This window comes from Zootoca vivipara, chromosome 7 (assembly GCF_965207765.1).
Source record: "Zootoca vivipara chromosome 7, rZooViv2.hap1.1, whole genome shotgun sequence".
NCBI classification, from domain to species: Eukaryota; Metazoa; Chordata; class Lepidosauria; order Squamata; family Lacertidae; genus Zootoca; species Zootoca vivipara.
Window position 1 is genome coordinate 64,640,809 of NC_142590.1, and position 18,790 is coordinate 64,659,598.

The window sequence follows — 18,790 nt, forward strand, 5'->3', positions numbered from 1 at the left end:
AGTCCCGCGGAGCGCAGCTACTCCCGAGGAGATGCTGAATTTGCACCTCGCAGCTGCTGGGCGGCTATTCCTGGCTCCCCCGCCCGCCCAAGCAGGTGGGCCCAAGCGGCGGAGAGAGAGGAGGGGGTGGCCTGGAGGGGTCTATAAAACCCCCCCAGACCTTGCGGAGAGCACAAGGGGGAAATCGGCGCCGAAGAAAGGAGAGAGGCAGAAAGGGCGAGCCGGGCGGGACTTTGGCCACCGCTGACGCTCTAACCGCACGCGGCAGCTTCACCGACCGCCACCCCGGGGCACAGAGCGGAGTCCTCGAAGCCTACCGCAGATGTCCGAGCAAGAGGCTGCCCCGGAGGCCGTTCCCTCCGAAGAGCCGGCCTCGGCTCCAGCAGAACCGGCTCCAGCAGCAGCTCCCGGACCGGACTTAGCAGCAGCAGCAGTCGCAGCCGCAGCCGTCGAGGCTCCGGCTCCTCCGGCGGCCCAAAGCGCCCCACCGGCAGCTCCAGCTAAAAAGAAGCCCAAAGAAGGTGAGGGCGGCGGCCGGCGAGGTGGGTGGCCGAAAAGTGTCTCGAGCAGCGGAGGCGGGAGGGCGGCGGCGGCGCGTGCGCCTCTTTGCTCCCGGTGCAAACCCGTGGCGCACGCGGGAGGCCATTTCCAAGGCCACGCGTTGAAATGAGGGGCTTTGAGCTTGGGCGCCAAAAAGCACATGTGGATGGGGCTTCTCTCATATTTAAAAAGACAGCAAGTCGAGTGAATCGCCACGGCCTGCGCCACGCTTGTTTTCCGGTGATTTTTTTCCAGACGGGTACTTATTGTGGTATAGTGCTGACTCCATTTTTAAATAATAATAATAATAATAATAATAATAATAATAATAATAATAATAATAATAATAATATAATTAATAATTAATTGCGGTAGTCACGTTAGGCCATTGGTATCCTAACTGCAGGCCGTGTCCTGCCTCCTCCATTTAAGACGGATTTCACTTCTCTGATAAATTGCAATGCAATCCTAACCATGGCTACCTAGAAGCAAGCCCTATTGAATTAAATGGGAACTAAATAGGGTTGGGACTGCAGCCTTAAAAGCGCCATTGCCACCGACGTCCCATTTGCAATTACCTGGATGAGCCGTATATGGTCCGGAAGCACCAAAATAGGTCTTGTAGCTTTTACAACAAAACCTCTATCAGTGTCAGAAATGGAATGAATGTGAAAACCACCAGCAACAACCCTCCATGAAATCACCTTCAGCTATTTGTTCCCACTGACTACTATTGCGAGCATCATAGAAGCACCTGGAGCTGGAGAAAGAGGATAGTGTTCTCTTACCCCAGCCCCAGAAATTTGAAGGACGTAGGAAGGAGACCTGGTTCCCCAGGGAATTTACTGCATCAGCAATATGTATGTTGGTGTACCCCTCTGGTCACAACCCTCCACTACATTCTCTTGTTCAGCTGAACAAGTGAAAGGGAGCCCTGCATGCATAACAACTGTGTGTCGGAGCTTCCATGCAGTCATAAATCCAGTGCAAGTGAGGTTCCTGATCACATGAAAATCCCTATGCCCATAACAACTGTATGTATGGAGATGTGCTCAACTTAATACTGGATGCTGGGACATATAGCCAGAGGGATGCACCAGTGTTGGGGAGTGGGACACAACCCGCTCCCTGCTCTCGCATTCACTGAGTGTGTGAGAAATGGGAATTTGCATAGCTATCATGCAAAGGCTAAAATAAGGTTGGGATATCCATTCTCTGACTAAGCCAGGCATAGGCAACCTTGGCTCTCCATATGTTTTGGAACTACAACTCCCATGATCCCTGACCACTGGCCCTGTTAGCTAGGGATCATGGGAGTTGTAGTTCCAAAACATCTGGAGAGCCAAGGTTGCCTATGCTTGGACTAAGCCCTTAGTCCGAGAAAAGAGCATTAATGAATTTACACAGCATAAGTACTAGACTGGTGGGGATGGGAAATGCCTTACTAACGCTTTTATATTTGTGATACCAGGCACTCCCGGTGCACCGTTAAATCTAACAGTGGACGATGTGAACGACAATTCTGTGACTCTGACGTGGGATGCCCCAGAGGTTGTGGGCCATTCTGGCCTGGATGGATATGTGGTGGAGCACTGCAAATACGGAAGTAGGCTTGAGCTTTATCTCTCATGAGCATGAAGAGCTGCATGCATTAATGTGGAAAATAGGATAACATGGTCAGGATAAATTGCTTGTCCCTCTCTTGACGTATCTATAGCCACAGTTGGATTTCATATAGTTCTCATGAAATGTTCGTTAAACCCTTAAACCGCTGAACAGGTGTGTAAAGAAAATGATATGTGTTCTCTTGTTAGCCTGACATATTCTCCACACACCCGATCAGTTGCTCACATGCCATGTTGATGTGCAATGGACATGCTCTGTGAGCTCAAGTTGAGAAAGGCTTAGAATTCTAGAAGCAGCAAGTCATGGGATTGCAAATTCTAGAACCTTGAGGTTGGTCCATTTCTTTTAGGAGCTCTCAGGCAGGAAGAGATTCCACAGATGTAGCTTCTTCTATTCAAGCATTGCTTTGGTTCTGTCCAACTGCTGAGAAACAGAACTTGCATGCTGGAGCAGGAAATGTACATGTACAAAGTCTTCTTGCTGTGGAACTACTGAAAGAAGGAAATCTACTTAAAGTCAAGAAATGACCTTGCCTTTCAGCCTCTTATTCTGTATATGGCAATGGTGGAAGTGGCTTTCCAAACTTGTAAATGGAGAAAGTACCGGTAGTTATTTCTCCCCTCTTTCAACCACTTTTGCAGATTGAATCTGTTATGTAAAAAGTATAGATGCCATACCATAGAGGCTGCCAAATACGCACCTCCAAATAGCATAGAAAGGTACGGTATAGTAGCACTTTATATTACGAAAAAGGGTTGCAGTCTATGATGTCTGCTTTTTATTATTATTATTATTAATTATTATTATTATTATAAATTTTATTTATACCCCGCCCTCCCTGGCCAAGACCGGGCTCAGGGCAGCTAACACCAGGTATAAAAACAATGGATTAAAATATAACTTAAAAACAGGATTAAAATACAACTTAAAATGCAGTCTCATTTCAGTGGAAGCTCAGATCCAAACTGTTTGGGGGCAGAAAACGTCAAATCTTCACCAAGGTCAACTATCCAGACTGGTCCTACATGGGCCAGAAAAAAGCCAGGGAAGTCCCCAAATAGGGGTTCCATCACAGAAGGAAAAAGGAAAGAGGGGGAGGGGATCAAGTTTTTAAAAACTGAATAATATTAGGAACCAAGATTACATTTGTGAGCAATTTGGTTTGTAAACCACCAGTGATGGATTAATCATGTCACAGCCTGAGTGGAAGATGTTGTGTATTAAACAAGGTTTATCATACAGACTGAGTATGCTATAATGGTAATAAATAATGGGTGACGTCTACTAAAGTCTTCAGCAATTGATGACATCCCTATTGATTGCTACAAACAATTTATGTTGCCCCTTTTCATGGGTTGTCTGGCTGGGGGTTCTTGTGAGCTATAGCTGGGTGAATCATTTCTCATAAATAAATTATTTTGAGGTTAGCTCTTTTCCTTGCTCGCAAATTACTTCCTGCGTTCCAAATTGTTTGCTGAATATTTTATTCAAGCCAGTTTTTCGGCCTGGCTTGAATATCACATATTTGTCACTCCATATCTGCATGGTGTATTTGGAGAGCTATTGCCACAGGGTAGCATTTCCACTCACTAATTAGATTCCCTCAACCCTTGTAACCTCTTTTGTTAATTGAATCCAATAAAAGCTTGCTTTTGTTGTGATTAGAAGAGGATGTCCTTGAAACATGGCATAACTGTTCACAAAATATGGCTTGAGCACAATTGTAGCACAAATGTACCCAAATGTTATATCCCAATGGGGATAATTTAGGGTTGCCCTATTTCAGAAAGTCTGGCATGCTATGGTCCATGGGGTCACGAAGAGTCGGACATGACTAAATGACTAAACAACAACGACAGTTCAAAAAGTGAAAGGCTTTTTTGGGGGTGGAGGCAAAGTTGTTGAGCTTTCTTTCCCAGGCATATTAGCCACTTTTCAGCCCGGACACCATTTTCGATGGATGAATCCTGGCTATGTCCAGGACGTATGGTACCCTTAGATAACATTGCAGCTTTCATCTCATTCTCAAGAAAGAACTGAGTGGGCTCTGTAGACAGATACATTTTAAATGTATCAGAGTAGAGGCCTCATTGTCCACTGAATCAACTTTTTACAATAATTCCGTTGTGGATGACGTAGTGGGGCAGCAATGAACCTTAGACCTCCTGGCAGCTTAGCTGCTGCTGCTTACCTGTTAGTGGGGGCAGGGAGGTTGACATGGTGCAAATATACTGGCAGAGCCAATCTGGCATTCCAACCGGTGTGTTTACATTGTGTTGACACCTCCTTCCTGGTAAGTAGCAGTGACTCTGCTGTAAGATCAAACGAGTGCCGTAACCCAACCGTGCCATCCTTGCTTCTAATCGTATGACTCACCTGTTGCATATTTTTGTTTTAGCTACAGACTGGGTGGCTGCCAACACGAAGCCCTTCCTTTCCACCCGTTATGTAATTCGCGATCTAACATCTGGAGATAAACTTCTCATTCGTGTGAAGGCTGTGAAAGGTGATGGAGTTAGTGAGCCAGCCGTCCTGGACCAGCCACTCCTCATCAGAGAGGTTCTTGGTATGTATCTTGAATGCATTTAGCGTAACAGAACATGTTCATTAACATGGATTATTCAAAGAAGTCCTTCATATCATCTTCCTGGTCAAAATCCTCCCTCTAGCTGCTGTTTGCCTTGTTGGGAGTTATTCCCCTACCCCCAGGAGCTTTGTGGGACCATGATTTCTATCAGCAAAGTGATGTGGTATGCAAAGCTTAAACAACACTCCTTCTCTTATACACAAGTGGATCAAATTTGCTTAATGGCTTTCATTAACTCCTGTAATCTCCATAAAAGAGGCTTTGGCTCACATTAGTATACCCTTAGAGTTTTTTCTTCACCACAACTAAAGCCTGCTAGCATTTGGTGTCATGATTTGTTGTAGCTGATTGCACTGTGGTATGCAATGGAGAATTAATTTCAGATGACTTTCTGGTTTGGGCTGTTTCCATTTTGCCCTTGCAAAATTTTCTTTACTTTTCCTTCTGTTGTCCTTTTTTCATTGCTTTAAAAATTATGAACAGCTTTGACTCATTTTTGCAATTTCTTGAAATGAAAATGAAGCAGACACCCCAGCATAGAGCAATCAAACCTTCTTGTGTAAAAATGGAGCATACTTCACCTACTTAAAGGTGAGGACAAGATGCAGTTGATGTTATGTGAAATCCGCTTTAATAAATTAAAAAGGTGCCATTGATGCTCCCACTGCACCTATTTTTGGACAGTCCCATGAATATGTAGGGCAAGTAGATATCTCCTAAGGCAGAGTGCATTGCAGTGAGCGGCAGGCATTGCACATGGACCTTAAACATGCATATGATAGGCCTTCTTGGTGCGCCATTGGGAAGTATAATTATGTTCAATCCAATATTAATATAAAACTGTTCTTCTGAATGCAAGAATGAGAGCGCAATCCTATACATATTTATTCAGAACTAAATTTCCTTATTTCCAATTGGCTTACTTCAGTAGTTCTGTTGAGGGCATGGCAGCTTCCCATGTTCTTTCTTCAGCATTTTAGCACTCAACTGGAAGCACTGGATAACATCCATGGCAAGGCAGGTTCCTTTTAACCTGGGATGCCCTCGCGGCTGTGCCCTCATCCTTCAGTCATCAACAGAACTCTGGGTAACAGGAAACCAGAAGAAGCTGAAGTCAGTGATGAAGAAGTATACCTCCCAACCACATTTAGTTCTCAAAATAAATCATGTGCAGATATGTCTACAAATTGCAAGAACAGTCTGATCTGCAAGTCCTGGGTATGATACAGCTCTGGCTTTCGTGGTATCAGCTGCTGATAACTTTAATGTGGCACCACAATGTAATGATACATACATTGCACTATTAATTGTATCTCACTTAGCAGCAGTGGTCATGGATCTGAGTGCTGTAATTTGGAACCCATCTATACATTTTTCTGCAGCTACTGTAGAAACTGGCTGAGGAGAATCTGCCAAGTACTGCTTTTTAAACTACTGCTAGAGTGCACCCCCCCAACTATTAAAGATTCAGGGATCTTGTCCTTCTTTGCATCTGGTCACTTTACCCCTGGCTCCTTCACTTCAGATTACAGCAAGGGTGTGTGACCTTCAGTGCTTCTTAGGAATTTGAAAGCTTCTTCAGCCTCCTCAAGGTATTGCTGGCCCCATAGTGTGTTTAGTAGGTATCTTGTGTGGAGTGCGAAATATTAAGATCTTTTATAGCTTGGACAGAGGGGTCACACTTCAGATTAACCTAAATTATTTTTAGACAAAGGTTTTGATGGAAAACTATGAATGCCGGTGACGGAACATATTTCTCTGCCAGCTAGTCGGCAAGTGAGTTCTCTACTGCAGCATATAATTGTGCTGCCTGCAAGCACAGATTGTCACTGGACTCACAGAACTATCTTTCACTACTTGTGCACCACTAGCATAAAGTGTGGCAGGAGTAGGGACATAAAGGCATCTGCCACTGTATTATGGAATTTGTGCACAGTGCTTTTTAACCTGACTCTGAATGAGTCAAATGCAGGTTGTTGTATTTTCAGGTATCTGCAGTACTGTACTGGTAGATGAATGTTTTTTTGTGTGGTGGGATAGGTTCTATCGTTTGAGTGTCTCAGATTATGCAAATATAAAATCTTGACCAGCGTGTTATGTTTAAATTGTTCTTGCAGTTCCAACTGTTTAGTTAACAAGACTACTTTATGTACATTGCTGGGAGCAAATTCCAGTTGAGTGCCTGTGTAGCTGCAGGTAGACAAAAAAAATATGCTGCGGCATTTTGAGATTGATGGTCTATTTACACACTTAATCTTCAATTAGTTTTCTAGCCAATTGGTACAGCGTAGCAGCACCAGTTCTCAGCTCAGGAAACTCACAATCTCTCTCATTGTACAATATTGATATAATATTACTGTACTGGCCTACTTTATTGTGTGTTGAAAGAACAGGCTCTTTAAAAAAAGTGTGGTTAATGCTGTTACTTTTATTTTGAGAGATTAGGATTGGTGTCCTCTACATAGCTTCCTGTGTTTTAAAATGTCCCCCTGCTGTTTGCCCCTGATGCTATTTTATTCTAACACTTGAGCAAAAAAATACCTTTGCGCACTTTTAAGCAATTAGCAAGATAACCTGGCCTGTGGGAGTGCCACCTTGGGGACTTCCGCTGCCTGAGGCAGTGGCCTCATCCTGCCTAATGGCTGCGCTGGCCCTATTGATAAGAATAAATGCCAGCAAGGGATCTCAGGGGGAAAGAGATTGGTGAGTGAAGATGCTGTTACAGTTGTTGGCAGCGTTCTTCTCTGGTATATCCTACTGCATTGCTGGTGTTCTATGAACAGTGTTGTTAAAGTATCTTTCAGCTTTATAATCCTGGGTCCTCCTTTACATGATCACTTCTGGAATGTAAGCTACTGCACGTTTAAGCCTTGCAGGCATGCATAGCTCTTTTATTAAACCCCAACATAATTCCTTCACCACCCAGGCTACCATTTACAAATATAGCATGCTAGAGTTACACCATTGCTATTTTGATGCTAGTGAAGACAGCGGCAAGTGATTAAATGCATACAGGCTTCTTTTGAATCTCACCAGGTTGTTTTCCCAAGGGAAAGTATAAAGCTCTGCTTTCAGTATGTGCTGCATAGCACATACACACATATCTTTTTGGCTTAGTATACAACAGAGGTGTGGGCATGGCTGACTCAACATTTTCTCAGGTCATGGATAGTCACTTCAGGAGTTGATGGTTTAGGCTCCCTGGCTTGGGCTTCTATCCTGCTTCCCCTCAGGACACACAGGTATTTCTTAAGAAGAGTCAGGGAATGTGGGAAGAACTGAGCCAACAGTTCTCTCACGCCACTGCTGGTCGCTTCAAGAGCTGGTGGCATCTTCTCCTTGGCCTGGGTTGTATTTATGGTCCGAGGAAGATGCATTGTTGTGCTGAGGGGAAAGTACCCTTGATCCTACAAAGTTTAACCACAATGAAATATGAGATATTTGGCTTACCCTGCCTCCAAACTGCTGTGGAACCTCTCTGGTCATATGGGTATCTCACCCTTTAACATTTATTTATTTAAGACATTTATATACTGCCTAATCATTAGTGCTCCTAAGCATTCCCGGCAAGCCAAATGATCCAAGCAAAGGAGATTCATCAGTGATTCCACTGCAAGTTCTGCAGTACCAGTGACAAACTGCTATAATTTTGTTTTCTTCAGAGCAGCCCAAGATCCGACTGCCACGCTATTTGAGGGACTTGTACATGAAGACTGTGGGCGATGTGTTGAACCTGATGATTCCTTTTCGGGTATGTGGATCCTTATTCCTATTTTGACATTTTGGCTTTGGGTGGGGATTAAAAGCCTTTGTCCTAATTGGTCAAGAAGCTAGGAATAGTTGCAGAAAGCTTGCAAAGGTGAACTAGTTCTCAGGTTGGCTACAGTGGGCAGCATCCAAAGCAGGAATTGTTGATGTTTTGGAAAGAATTCCAGCTTCACTTGAATGTGGCCTGGTCACTGAGAAAAGTTTGTTATGTGCATTTGGAAGGCAGAGGCAATATGTTCCTGTCAGGCACCGGGTGGGGGATTGTAGTCCAGAGCCGAAAATAGCGTTCTACTAAAAATAGCAAGTGGTATAGAGAGACTTATAATAGGGTATAGCACTCCATGCATTTCCTTGGTTCTTGGGTATCTGTAGACATGCTGTGGCTCTAGGCCACTCCCTTTAAGGGCCAGCTGTCAGAAGCAACTGCATTTGACACACATTCATACTAGCTTCAACTGCCCCTAAGTTTTTTGTTGGGGAGGGGACTTCAGAGCTCAGGTTTTGGGTAGAAACATCAGTATGAAAATGTTTGCCTCTCCTGTGCATGGGCACTCACATACATAAATGTCATAGCTGCCAAGTTAGCCCCCTTTTTAAGGGAAATTCCCTTATGCTGAATAGGCTTCCTCGTGAGAAAAGGGAAAACTTGGCAGCTATGATAAATGTGTGTCAGCAACTGTCGTGCCTTTGAATAAGAATCCAAAAATTGTGTTGGCTTTTTGCATCACAATTTGATCACATGAGGCTAGAAAGTGGAAGCAAATGAGCACTTTCTTTCTTTGAACCTTTATTCCCACTTTTCACTTCCATGAAGAACAATCAACACACTTCACATAATAGAACCACAATGTAATATAAAGCAAGTTCTAATCAGTAAAATCAAATTAATAAAACTAAACTAAAAACAAACAACGTAGTTATAAGAGCAACACCAGGAACCATCAAAATCATGAAAGACCACCTAACCATTGCCGAAGATTCACTGTATGTTTATAAGAGTTAGTAGCCAGACAAATAGAAGAAAACCGCGATCTACCAACTGTTCTCCATATGCCTTTCCTTAGGGAAAGCCAAAGCCACAGGTAACCTGGACCAAAGATGGCCAGCCTCTGGATCCCAAGCGAATGAATCTGCGCAACAGTGAAAGGGACTCTGTCCTATTCATCCGCCAAGTTCAGCGCAGTGATTCTGGAAAATATGAAATAAGTGTTAAGATCTTAGATGAACTAGAAGACAAGGCCACCATTAATCTCCAGGTGATTGGTAAGGGCGATGAAACCATATGGTTTGATTGGGTATCTAAAGGGTGGCTAGCACAGATACCTCTTCCCTTGAAACAAAATTCCCTAATTCAAGAGTCATTGTGTACTGTGGCATATGGCAGCTAGCTGGGCCTGGCATTATTAAGCATCGGAGCATGTGGTGTGCTTATGCCATGGGGAATGTGTGCTGAGATGACTGTTCTGTTTCAGTCTCGAATCCCTTATATAACAGGGTAAGATGCTGTATGTAAAAGGCATTGAAGAATTAGGAGCTGTTGTTTCTAATACTGAAACTACACCTGCATGACAGTAATGAATGAATAATAAGAATACAGTGGTACCTCTACTTACGAACGGAGCTCCGTCCGCCATCTTGGATGCGGTTTAGATAGGATTTTTTTTCTACTTACGAATTTTTAGATAGGGTTGCTTCGACTTACGAATTTTTTCTCCCAATGCACTCCTATGGGATTCGACTTACAATTTTTTTCGACTTACGAATGTGCATTCGGAACGCATTAAATTCGTAAGTAGAGATACCACTGTATATTCCAGTATGGTTATAGATTTCCCTCTTCTTCCAGATAGCTTAATGGCTGCTCTCTGTTTTATCTGCTGCCTGCTGCTGAATGTCTCCATGATGTGCTGTGGCAGGTAGCACTGTCTTGATATTTCAGATGTAATGCGTGGCTCATCTTTTCAGAGAGACCAGGCCCTCCTGAGAACCTGAAGCTGGTGGATGTATGGGGCTTTAACGTGGCATTGGAGTGGAGCCCACCCAAAGATAATGGCAATGCTGATCTCAAAGGGTACACAGTCCAAAAAGCAGACAAGAAGACTGGGGTAAGGACTTGGGACTGGGAAAGATACAGCCTGGGGGGGGGCATTGTACTTTGTGCAAGGATTAGTGGTGGGTCACTTCACAGCTGTTTACAAATACCAACCAAAAGGAGTCAATATAATAAATGCAATGCATATTCCACAAAAACACAGCCCACAAATTTTGTGACAATACAGAATTTGGTCACAGGTGGTTTAAAACAGTGAAAATGAGAATAGGAAAAGAACATTACTTAGAACCTTTACCCTTTTTATTCTTTTATGTTTTTTATAGTACAATAAATGGAATCAATAACATCTTGAATAAGAATGTAAATCAAGGTTAAAAAAAAAACCCTCATGTATGAACTGTTTTCTTTTTTTCTTTTTAACTATCAAATGTAAATAACCCTCTAAATGTATCCATATTTAGTCCAACAAATCTTTCCCTTGAGAACCTCTCTAATCCTCCATCGGCAGCATGTATTTCAGAAATGGCAGTAGGTCAACACAGTTTGCCTTTGTAATAGAGCTTTATTCCTGGGGTCCAATCACAAGCCCCCTGGAAGAGTTGATGCACTCAGCTATTTTTATATGCCTGGTGCTGTGACCTATGCCTTGCTTCAGTTGCTCTGTGGAAGCATTGATACTGTATAAGGTTTTAAAACAAACAAATACACAAACTTTCCTTTCTTAAAATATTGGTTCAAAATATACATAAGGGTCATTAAAATCAATTTAAAAAAATTAAAACATGAAGATTGTCATAAAACAACATTGCTGCCAAATATTTTTGGGACCCACCTTGTTTCTGTGAGTGCCAGTTTTTTTGAACTGTTTTTAATATTGCCTTTTGATGTAGCCTTCTCTGGGATCTTGGGGTGAGAGAGGGCAACATATTATAATATTAATAAACGTGCAGTTGTTCTTCTTCTTCTTCTTATCAAATAGTATCAAAAGCCTTTTCTATAAGGTCCAAAAGCACCCTTTTATGCAAACATATAAGAGAGTCTTGGCTTGTTCAGTGCAGCAAGTTAGCATTTCACTGTATGCTACATTTATATATGCTGGCAATTAAGAAAGGGCTGGGCGGCTTTACTGGTGGGGGCAGTTTGCTGTGGAACGGAGAATTCCTGCCATTATTCCCCACCCCAGTACAGCAATGGAATATGTGTCAAGTGGGGACTCTCTTCCCTCTCAGTTAGCCAAATTGTATTGTGGGCTGTTTCCTTCCTCTTGCAACACTGTTGGAGAAGTGGTAGAGTGAAAACCATGGAACCAGAGAACCTGTGTTACATTGAAAGATGTAGCTATCAACAGTTGTACAGTTCTTTAAGAAAAAGACAACAAAACCACTACAGATCGAGTTAAATGCTTTCTCCTGCGCTACAGTTCCAACAACCCCCGCCCTGGGCACTGCTATTCGGTATGAATAGGAGACCCTAATGGTGCCACCGTCACCCACTTTCGCTTGCCCTAACACCAAAACAAAACAGCACCCCAGGGTGGCTTCCGTAGTTGTTGTTTTTGGCTTGGGAAGCTCTTGGTCCTTCTGCTGGGAGGGCAGCCCTGTGCCCTGAACCTGAACCTTTTTCGTGTTTAAGAGGCTGACCTTTACTGCTTTCCAGCAATGGTTCACAGTTATGGAGCACTACAACCGCACTAACTGCACCGTCTCCGATCTCATAATTGGCAACAGCTACTCCTTTCGAGTCTTCTCGGAGAACCCCTGTGGCCTCAGCGAGAAGCCTGCTGTCTCCAAGGATGTGGCTCACATCAAAAAATCAGGTAGGTGCTGTAGAAGCACAGTAGGAAAGACATGGTTGTGGAAAGACATTCCTTGTAGGGCTGGTGGGTTACGTGCACGGAACATCGAGAACAGAAGGCAGCCATGACAGCTCAAACCATTCCAGCCAGATTGTCTGAAGCATCTTCTTTTATGGGCAACATTCCAGCAGCTGTATGGTGAGGTGGAGGGGGGGAGTATCATAGGAAAAGTGGATGGGGACAGCAAGAAAGTAGGCAGAACCACACATGTGACTCTTGTTCAGTAGGCCACGTTCCAGCCACAAAAAAGAACTGTAGGGGAGGGTGAGAAGCAGGGCTAGTGAAGGGGATGGTCTAGAGAGAGGGACGCATGGGTTGGAAGAGAGATCACAACCTGAGGAAAGACCTGAATGCAGGATAGGGAAGCCTGGAGGGGGTAGTTTTTAACCCAGAGGCTGGACGTCCCTCACTCTGATGTAAAGCCAGATAAGCCATGGCAGACACTGGGAGGGATGACAGAGTGAGTTTTAATGGTGTAGTTGGGGTGAAAAAAGGAACATTTTCTTTCTGCCTTTCATAAAGACATCAGTTACAAATGAATATATGGCTGGAGGCTGCTGATAGTTTTCTCAGGGAGCTAAAGATCAGAAGGTTGGCAGTTCGAATCTGCTCGACGGTGGTGAGCTCCCCTTGCTCTGTCCCAGCTTCTGCCAACCTAGCAGTTTGAAAGCACACCAGTGCAAGTAGATAAATAGGTACCGCTGCGGCGGGAAGGTAAAAGGCGTTTCCCATGCGCTATGGCTTCCATCATGGTGTTCCATTGCGCCAGAAGCTGTTTAGTCATGCTAGCCACATGGCCTGGAAAGCTGCTGTGGAGATGAGCGCCATGCCCCATAGTCGTCTTTGACTTAACCGTCCAGGGGTCCTTTACCTTTTTCACTTGCGGTTTATACACTTATTTTGATATACAGGGCTGTTTCAGAAAGTGTCACAATCTGCTCCCCCTCTTATGTAGAGTTATATTGATCTGCCTTCTCCCCCTCCCCTAGCAAACACGTACAAAGCAGAGAAGTACAATAGCAAGGATCTTTCTGAACCTCCAAAATTCACCCAACCTCTCACCGACAGAACTACCACCCGGGGCTACAGTACCCAGCTTGTCTGTAGTGTCCGGGGCTTCCCAAAGGTGAGTGCTGGTCATTCTTGGAAGCTAAGTGATCAGCGAAGGTCTTTAGCAAGACCGAATCTGACATTGGGTATAGGATGAGAGGCTTGAGGTGTTTCCTTTGGTAGAGGAACATAGGTTGACTTCTTTTGTTAATGGGGATAAGTTACAGACAGGTGGATCCATTTACTTCAGGTTAAGTGTACCTGTTGCATGTGTTTACTCCTCAGGCTGTTCTCTCCTGCTTCCACAGTAATCTGCAAACTTTTTTTTAAAGCTGCATTTGAATGTTTTTCTTTCAAAATAGGAATTTCTAATTGTAATTTATTTCATAACACACATTTAGATGCATAGCTTTTTTTTGAGCTGAGGTCCACATCGCAACATTCAGAGAACCATGAAGTCTAACAGATAAGAGCTACATTCTGACCTGCACTTCAGGCCAGGAGATGCAGATCAGGCCAGCTTGCATCAAATTCTTCAAGCATCTCTAGAATTTATGGGGCTTCCAGGAGACCTGTTTATTGAGCATTCACCCTGATTCATTTGCAGGGAGATTAGATGACTTGGGCTGTTTAATGAGCAGTCATTCTGATATTATTCAGGGCAAGGGGGGAGGTTGGATGGCATTGCATCAAAGCAAGTGTTATGCCATACTTTCCAGTGCATTTCCCCATCACTTTCCAGATAAATGTCCAGTCTTATGTGGAAGTGGCTTTGTGGTACCTTCCTGTTTCAGCAAACATGTGATGGGTGCTGCAGTCTATAGCAGCACTGGGACATTATCAGTGACATCCATCATAAAGCAGTCCCAGTGAGTAGGCAGGAGGGTTAAGGGTGAAAAAGTAATGATTGTCCAGAAACATATCACTAAGTAATGGGAAACTGCTGCTCACCTGGAACCAATGATCAGCCCCTTCCCACTTTTTTGGAGAGAGGTGTTAATTTCTGCCATTTTGGTGCCTTATCTGTATTTCAGCCCAAAGTGATCTGGATGAAAAACCAGATGGAAATTCGAGAAGACCCCAGGTATTTAGCCCTCATGAACCAAGGTATTTGCTCTCTAGAAATCCGCAAGCCCAGCCCCTTCGATGGTGGTGTCTATACCTGCAAGGCCGTGAACCCTTTTGGGGAAGCCTCTGTAGACTGCAAGCTGAACGTAACAGGTATGTATTTAATATATGAGGAGTTTGCTTTAGGACTGCCTATTTCGATGCAATTGCCAAGATTTTCAAAGGGAATTGCAACCATTCTGCGTGAATTCTACTGTGGCTTGGAATCCTTTGTCCCTTATGGGAATTCCAATCATAGTCATGTAATGAACTATTTCAGCCTCCTGAAATCAAATGTGATTGACAGGCAGGGTGTGTTTGCTAGATGCAGCTGAAGGCTGGTGCTCTGCCATCCGTTTGCTTGGATTGCTGGCAACCGTTTCCATCTGGGACATTCCCAGAATCACTTTCATACATTGTTAATGCTGGTTCCCAGGATTGATGGCCCTTCATTGATTTCCCAAGGAAACACTGTGCAGCAGCAAGTAGTGACTTAGAAGGTTTGCCAAATGCTGCACATTCTACTTCAGTTTATTAAAATTCATTAAGAAAGTGCTTCAGTCCAGAGGCGATTGAATGGTGCAGTTATATCAACACTTGTGAAGAGCAGAAGAGGTGACCACAAGCTAGCTTAATTACAATATTTAGCATTTATGCTGCTCTTCAGAATATTCTTTCAAAATGCTTCCTTTACATGTCATCCCTTACACCAGCCCTTTAAGGTGGGTCAGTATTATAATCTTATTGCAAGAAGAGGGCTCAGGGATTGCGAATTGTTTAAGAACAACTTGGCAGAGGTACAGCTAAACCAAAGGCACACTCAGTCAGCCTGGCCTGTGGTTTTTAAAACTACAATAAAGTAGATTTTGATCGAACATTAGGAAATACTGTCTATATCGGCGTTTCTCAACCGCTGTTCCGCGGCACAGTAGTGTGCCGCGAGACGCTGGCTGGTGTGCCGCAACGTGCGGTGACAAGAAGGGCGATTGTCGCCCGCAATGCACCAGGGTGCCGGGTTGCCAGGGGCGCCGAGCCGCTGCGCCCGCGGCAGTCGTCCGGCGCCCACGGCAGTTGCGCCTGACTCCCGAGTCGTACGGCGCCTGAGGCGCCCGTCATCACAGCCGCGCTGTGTGGGAGGGGGCAGGGGCTGACGCTGACGCTCCTGACGTTCGGGAGTCCTTTGCGCATGCCGCGAGGTGCCCGCCAGAGTCCGCGCTGTGTGGGAGGGGGCAGGGCTGACGCTCTCATGGTCTCCCGACTCTGCCAGCCAGGTCTCCTTCTCCCGACGTTGGCAGCCCGGCGCAGCTCATGGGGCGCCCAGGTGCCGTCAAGGCAGGTGCTCGGCTGCCGCCGGCGGCCCTTCTCCCGCCATGGCTGCCGCCGCGCACCCGGCTGGGATCCAAGCAGGCGGCCGCGGGGCGGGTGTGTCGCTGGGTCCGCTCCTCCTCCTCCTCCCTCGGCGGGGCTCTGAACTCCGTGTAGGTGTGTTTAAACTTTTATTGATGAAAAGTAAACTCTTCAGCATAAGTCTGTCATGATATTAACACGTATTTTCATTTTAGGCAGGCTAAATCATTTCGATTAATGACACAGCACTTCCTGTCGAGAATCCCAGCAAAACAATTTTGCATAGGTGTACGCCACACATTTCATTAAAGTGCGCATCCAGGGAATCCCCCCCCCCAAAAAAAACCCCATTTATTGAGTACATAATCATAAAAGGACATCATTTTTATTCATCAAACTAATGAAACAAAAGCTTCACTATTTCTTTTAAATTAACAACCAAACTTTAAAAATACAATCCTAAGTGAGACACAAATTACTATCTTTTTGGCAAGTGTTTCTTACAGTCATAATTATATAGTCAATATAGGGCGGCACAGAGTTAATTTTTTTAACTTTTTAAATGGTGGTGTGCCTCGAGATTTTTTTCATGGAACAAGTGTGCCTTGGCCCCCAAAAGGTTGAGAAACACTGGTCTATATGACGTAAGAGCAGTCAAGTGGGCTGGTTGTAAGAAGGTGGAATAAATTATTTGTATGTGTGAGGGACAGAAGCTATAGACAGCCGCCTCCCATCTTAACCACAAGCTCTTCGCCAAGCACAAGTGGGAGCGGGGAGGGGGATGTCTCTAGCGAGGAATCAGGAAGTAGGAGCCAGGGCTCGGGCAAGGTAGCCGAGCCAAGGCGCCGCTTGGGAACGGAAGGGGGAAGCAGGGAAACAGCGGGAAGAAGACCGATCCCAGCGACCCCGGAATTACGCAGGAAACGTCATGGGCGGAGATTTAGTATCCCCAGGCTTCTTTGCTGGAGGAAAACGCTCTTGTTGCTGAGATAAGCAGCACATTCAATGCAGGCCCAAGCCTGCAAGATACCTAGCTCACATTTTGTATGGCAAAGTCCCAAGGGCTTGGGAAGCATTTGATATTTCACACTCAGCTTGCATTGTGTCCTGTCATACATATTTTTTATATATTTTATGAAGGCTTTTTTTGTTCTACAATAAAATTCTTACTTGTCTGGATTCTGTTATCAAGGCTAAACAAGCAAAACAAAAATCACTTCCCACCCCCAGGCCAGCCATGCAGCAAATCTTTTATGAATGAACACTAGAAACAAAGCCAGAAGGCGATTCTAGAGCTGTATTTATTAGGAGAGGAAATCTCCAGTGTAAAAAGCAAATTGACATTCCCACTGCAGGAGTGAAACAGAACATAACCAATTTGGGATGGAGATGAGAGAGATACTAAGAAGAGAGAGCCCTTTAAGCATATAGTGTTTCAAATATAGTGCACTGCCTCTAAACATCTCCCAGCAGACTTGAGTCAGCTAAGCCACTATCTGTGCTTTGCATTTTAATATCACAGAGCATATAAAGAAGCATTTTTATAAGCCTGGAGTTGTTGGGGTTTTGTGTGTGTTTATAAAGGAGTAGGTCTTGCTTACTGCACTGCAACCAATCACTGAGTGCTTCTCTAGTCTACAGTATTTCTATGGCAAAAGCTTGTGCTACCATTAATGTCACCAGCAGGACAAAACAAACAAACAAAAAAGACACATTGCATGAAGAGATGCCTGTAAAGTAATCTTGCAAGTTTCTTATGTTTCCACAGTCCCAGAATAAGGATGACATGGTGAGTCCAGATGAAGAACAAAGTGAGTTTGAGGTAAGATGTCATTGGAAGAATTAAAGATGATCATCCAGAATGCATTTGGCTCAAGAGCCATATCAGAGCTTGGGCTAGGGCTGGCCCAAAACATTTTGTGGCCTGGAGTGAAGGGCAAGGTCTCTGTCACTGCTGACTTCTACAAAAGACTTGTGGTTCAATCTTACTTCAGTGCTGGCAACAGAACATCGTCCTCCATGGCACTGAAGAGCAGAACAAGCTTAAGGGTTGCATGGTGGCAAGGAGAAGGAAAAGCTGGCTGCATCATAGGTATTAGGAGTGAATGAGCGCTGAACTAAATTAGATGGTTTCTGTTCTGGGTGCCTAGTATCCACTCCAGACATTGAGTCTGCACATATCTCTTGTTTCAGTGTTTCCTGTTCAAGGCCTCCTACAAAACTCCCTCTTGGTATCCCTGCTCTGGAGCAATGCCTTATTCACACACTCAGCTCCATGGTTCCTAGAAGGAATCTCTCGCTTGGAGGTGAAGCTGCTGCTGCTGCTGTTGCGTCTTTTCAAAAACAGAAGCTTTATAGAGGACAGGACCTGCATCTAGGATGGCTCTGTAAGGAACACTGACCATGTCTCCTGTTAAATGTCTTTTACTCCTTTTATCGTCTTTCACCCTACAATAGTTATCAGTCTTGGGGGGAAATGTTCATTTAGGATGACGATGACGATGGTGGTAGCAATAAATTAATAATTTAAAAACATCCTACAAAGGACTTTTTACTCGGTGATACATTCTGCAGTTGACTCCCTCCAGCGTGCCATCACCTATGTATGGGTGATACTGCATTCCAAAATGAAGTTCGCCACTACCCTCGGAAGCTACCCAGTCAGGTTGGACTGAATCATCACAAAGGGGTGTTTCCAACTTACAAACTGTTCCTGAAAGATTTGACAGCTAGTGGAGTAAAAGGCTAGTGAGAGTTCTAAAGCAGGATTGGGGAACCTTTTCCCCCTCTCTCAAGGGCTGCTTTCTCTTGCGGGTAATCTATTGGGGGGGGGTCCTGTATTTTGTGGTGGGCCGAG

General features: G+C 44.5%; 1 protein-coding gene across 2 annotated transcripts; it reads left to right on the plus strand.

The window, feature by feature from the left end:
* Positions 1-25: 25 nt before the first annotated feature.
* On the plus strand, positions 26-18,468 carry MYBPH (myosin binding protein H). 2 transcript variants are annotated; one of them, XM_035123950.3, is made up of 11 exons: positions 26-521; positions 2,012-2,146; positions 4,565-4,732; positions 8,416-8,504; positions 9,586-9,784; positions 10,487-10,626; positions 12,231-12,390; positions 13,419-13,555; positions 14,514-14,700; positions 17,702-17,755; positions 18,127-18,468. In XM_035123950.3, the coding sequence occupies exons 1-10, from the start codon at positions 323-325 to the stop codon at positions 17,710-17,712; spliced, it is 1,425 nt and encodes a 474-aa protein (XP_034979841.1). In that variant the 5' UTR covers positions 26-322; the 3' UTR covers positions 17,713-17,755; positions 18,127-18,468. The 2 variants fall into 2 exon arrangements, with proteins under 2 accessions (XP_034979841.1, XP_034979840.1); XM_035123949.3 differs by having other exon boundaries at positions 173-542.
* The last annotated feature ends 322 nt before the right edge of the window (positions 18,469-18,790 follow it).

What these genes read in the sequence shown, in the direction of transcription:
- MYBPH (XM_035123949.3), top strand. Translation starts at nt 323, where the DNA reads ATGTCCGAGCAAGAGGCTGCCCCGGAGGCCGTTCCCTCCGAAGAGCCG. An exon ending in TGAGGGCGGCGGCCGGCGAG is followed by an intron (nt 543 to 2,011) that starts GTGGGTGGCCGA and finishes TTGTGATACCAG; the next exon opens with GCACTCCCGGTGCACCGTTA. An exon ending in CCTCATCAGAGAGGTTCTTG is followed by an intron (nt 4,733 to 8,415) that starts GTATGTATCTTG and finishes TGTTTTCTTCAG; the next exon opens with AGCAGCCCAAGATCCGACTG.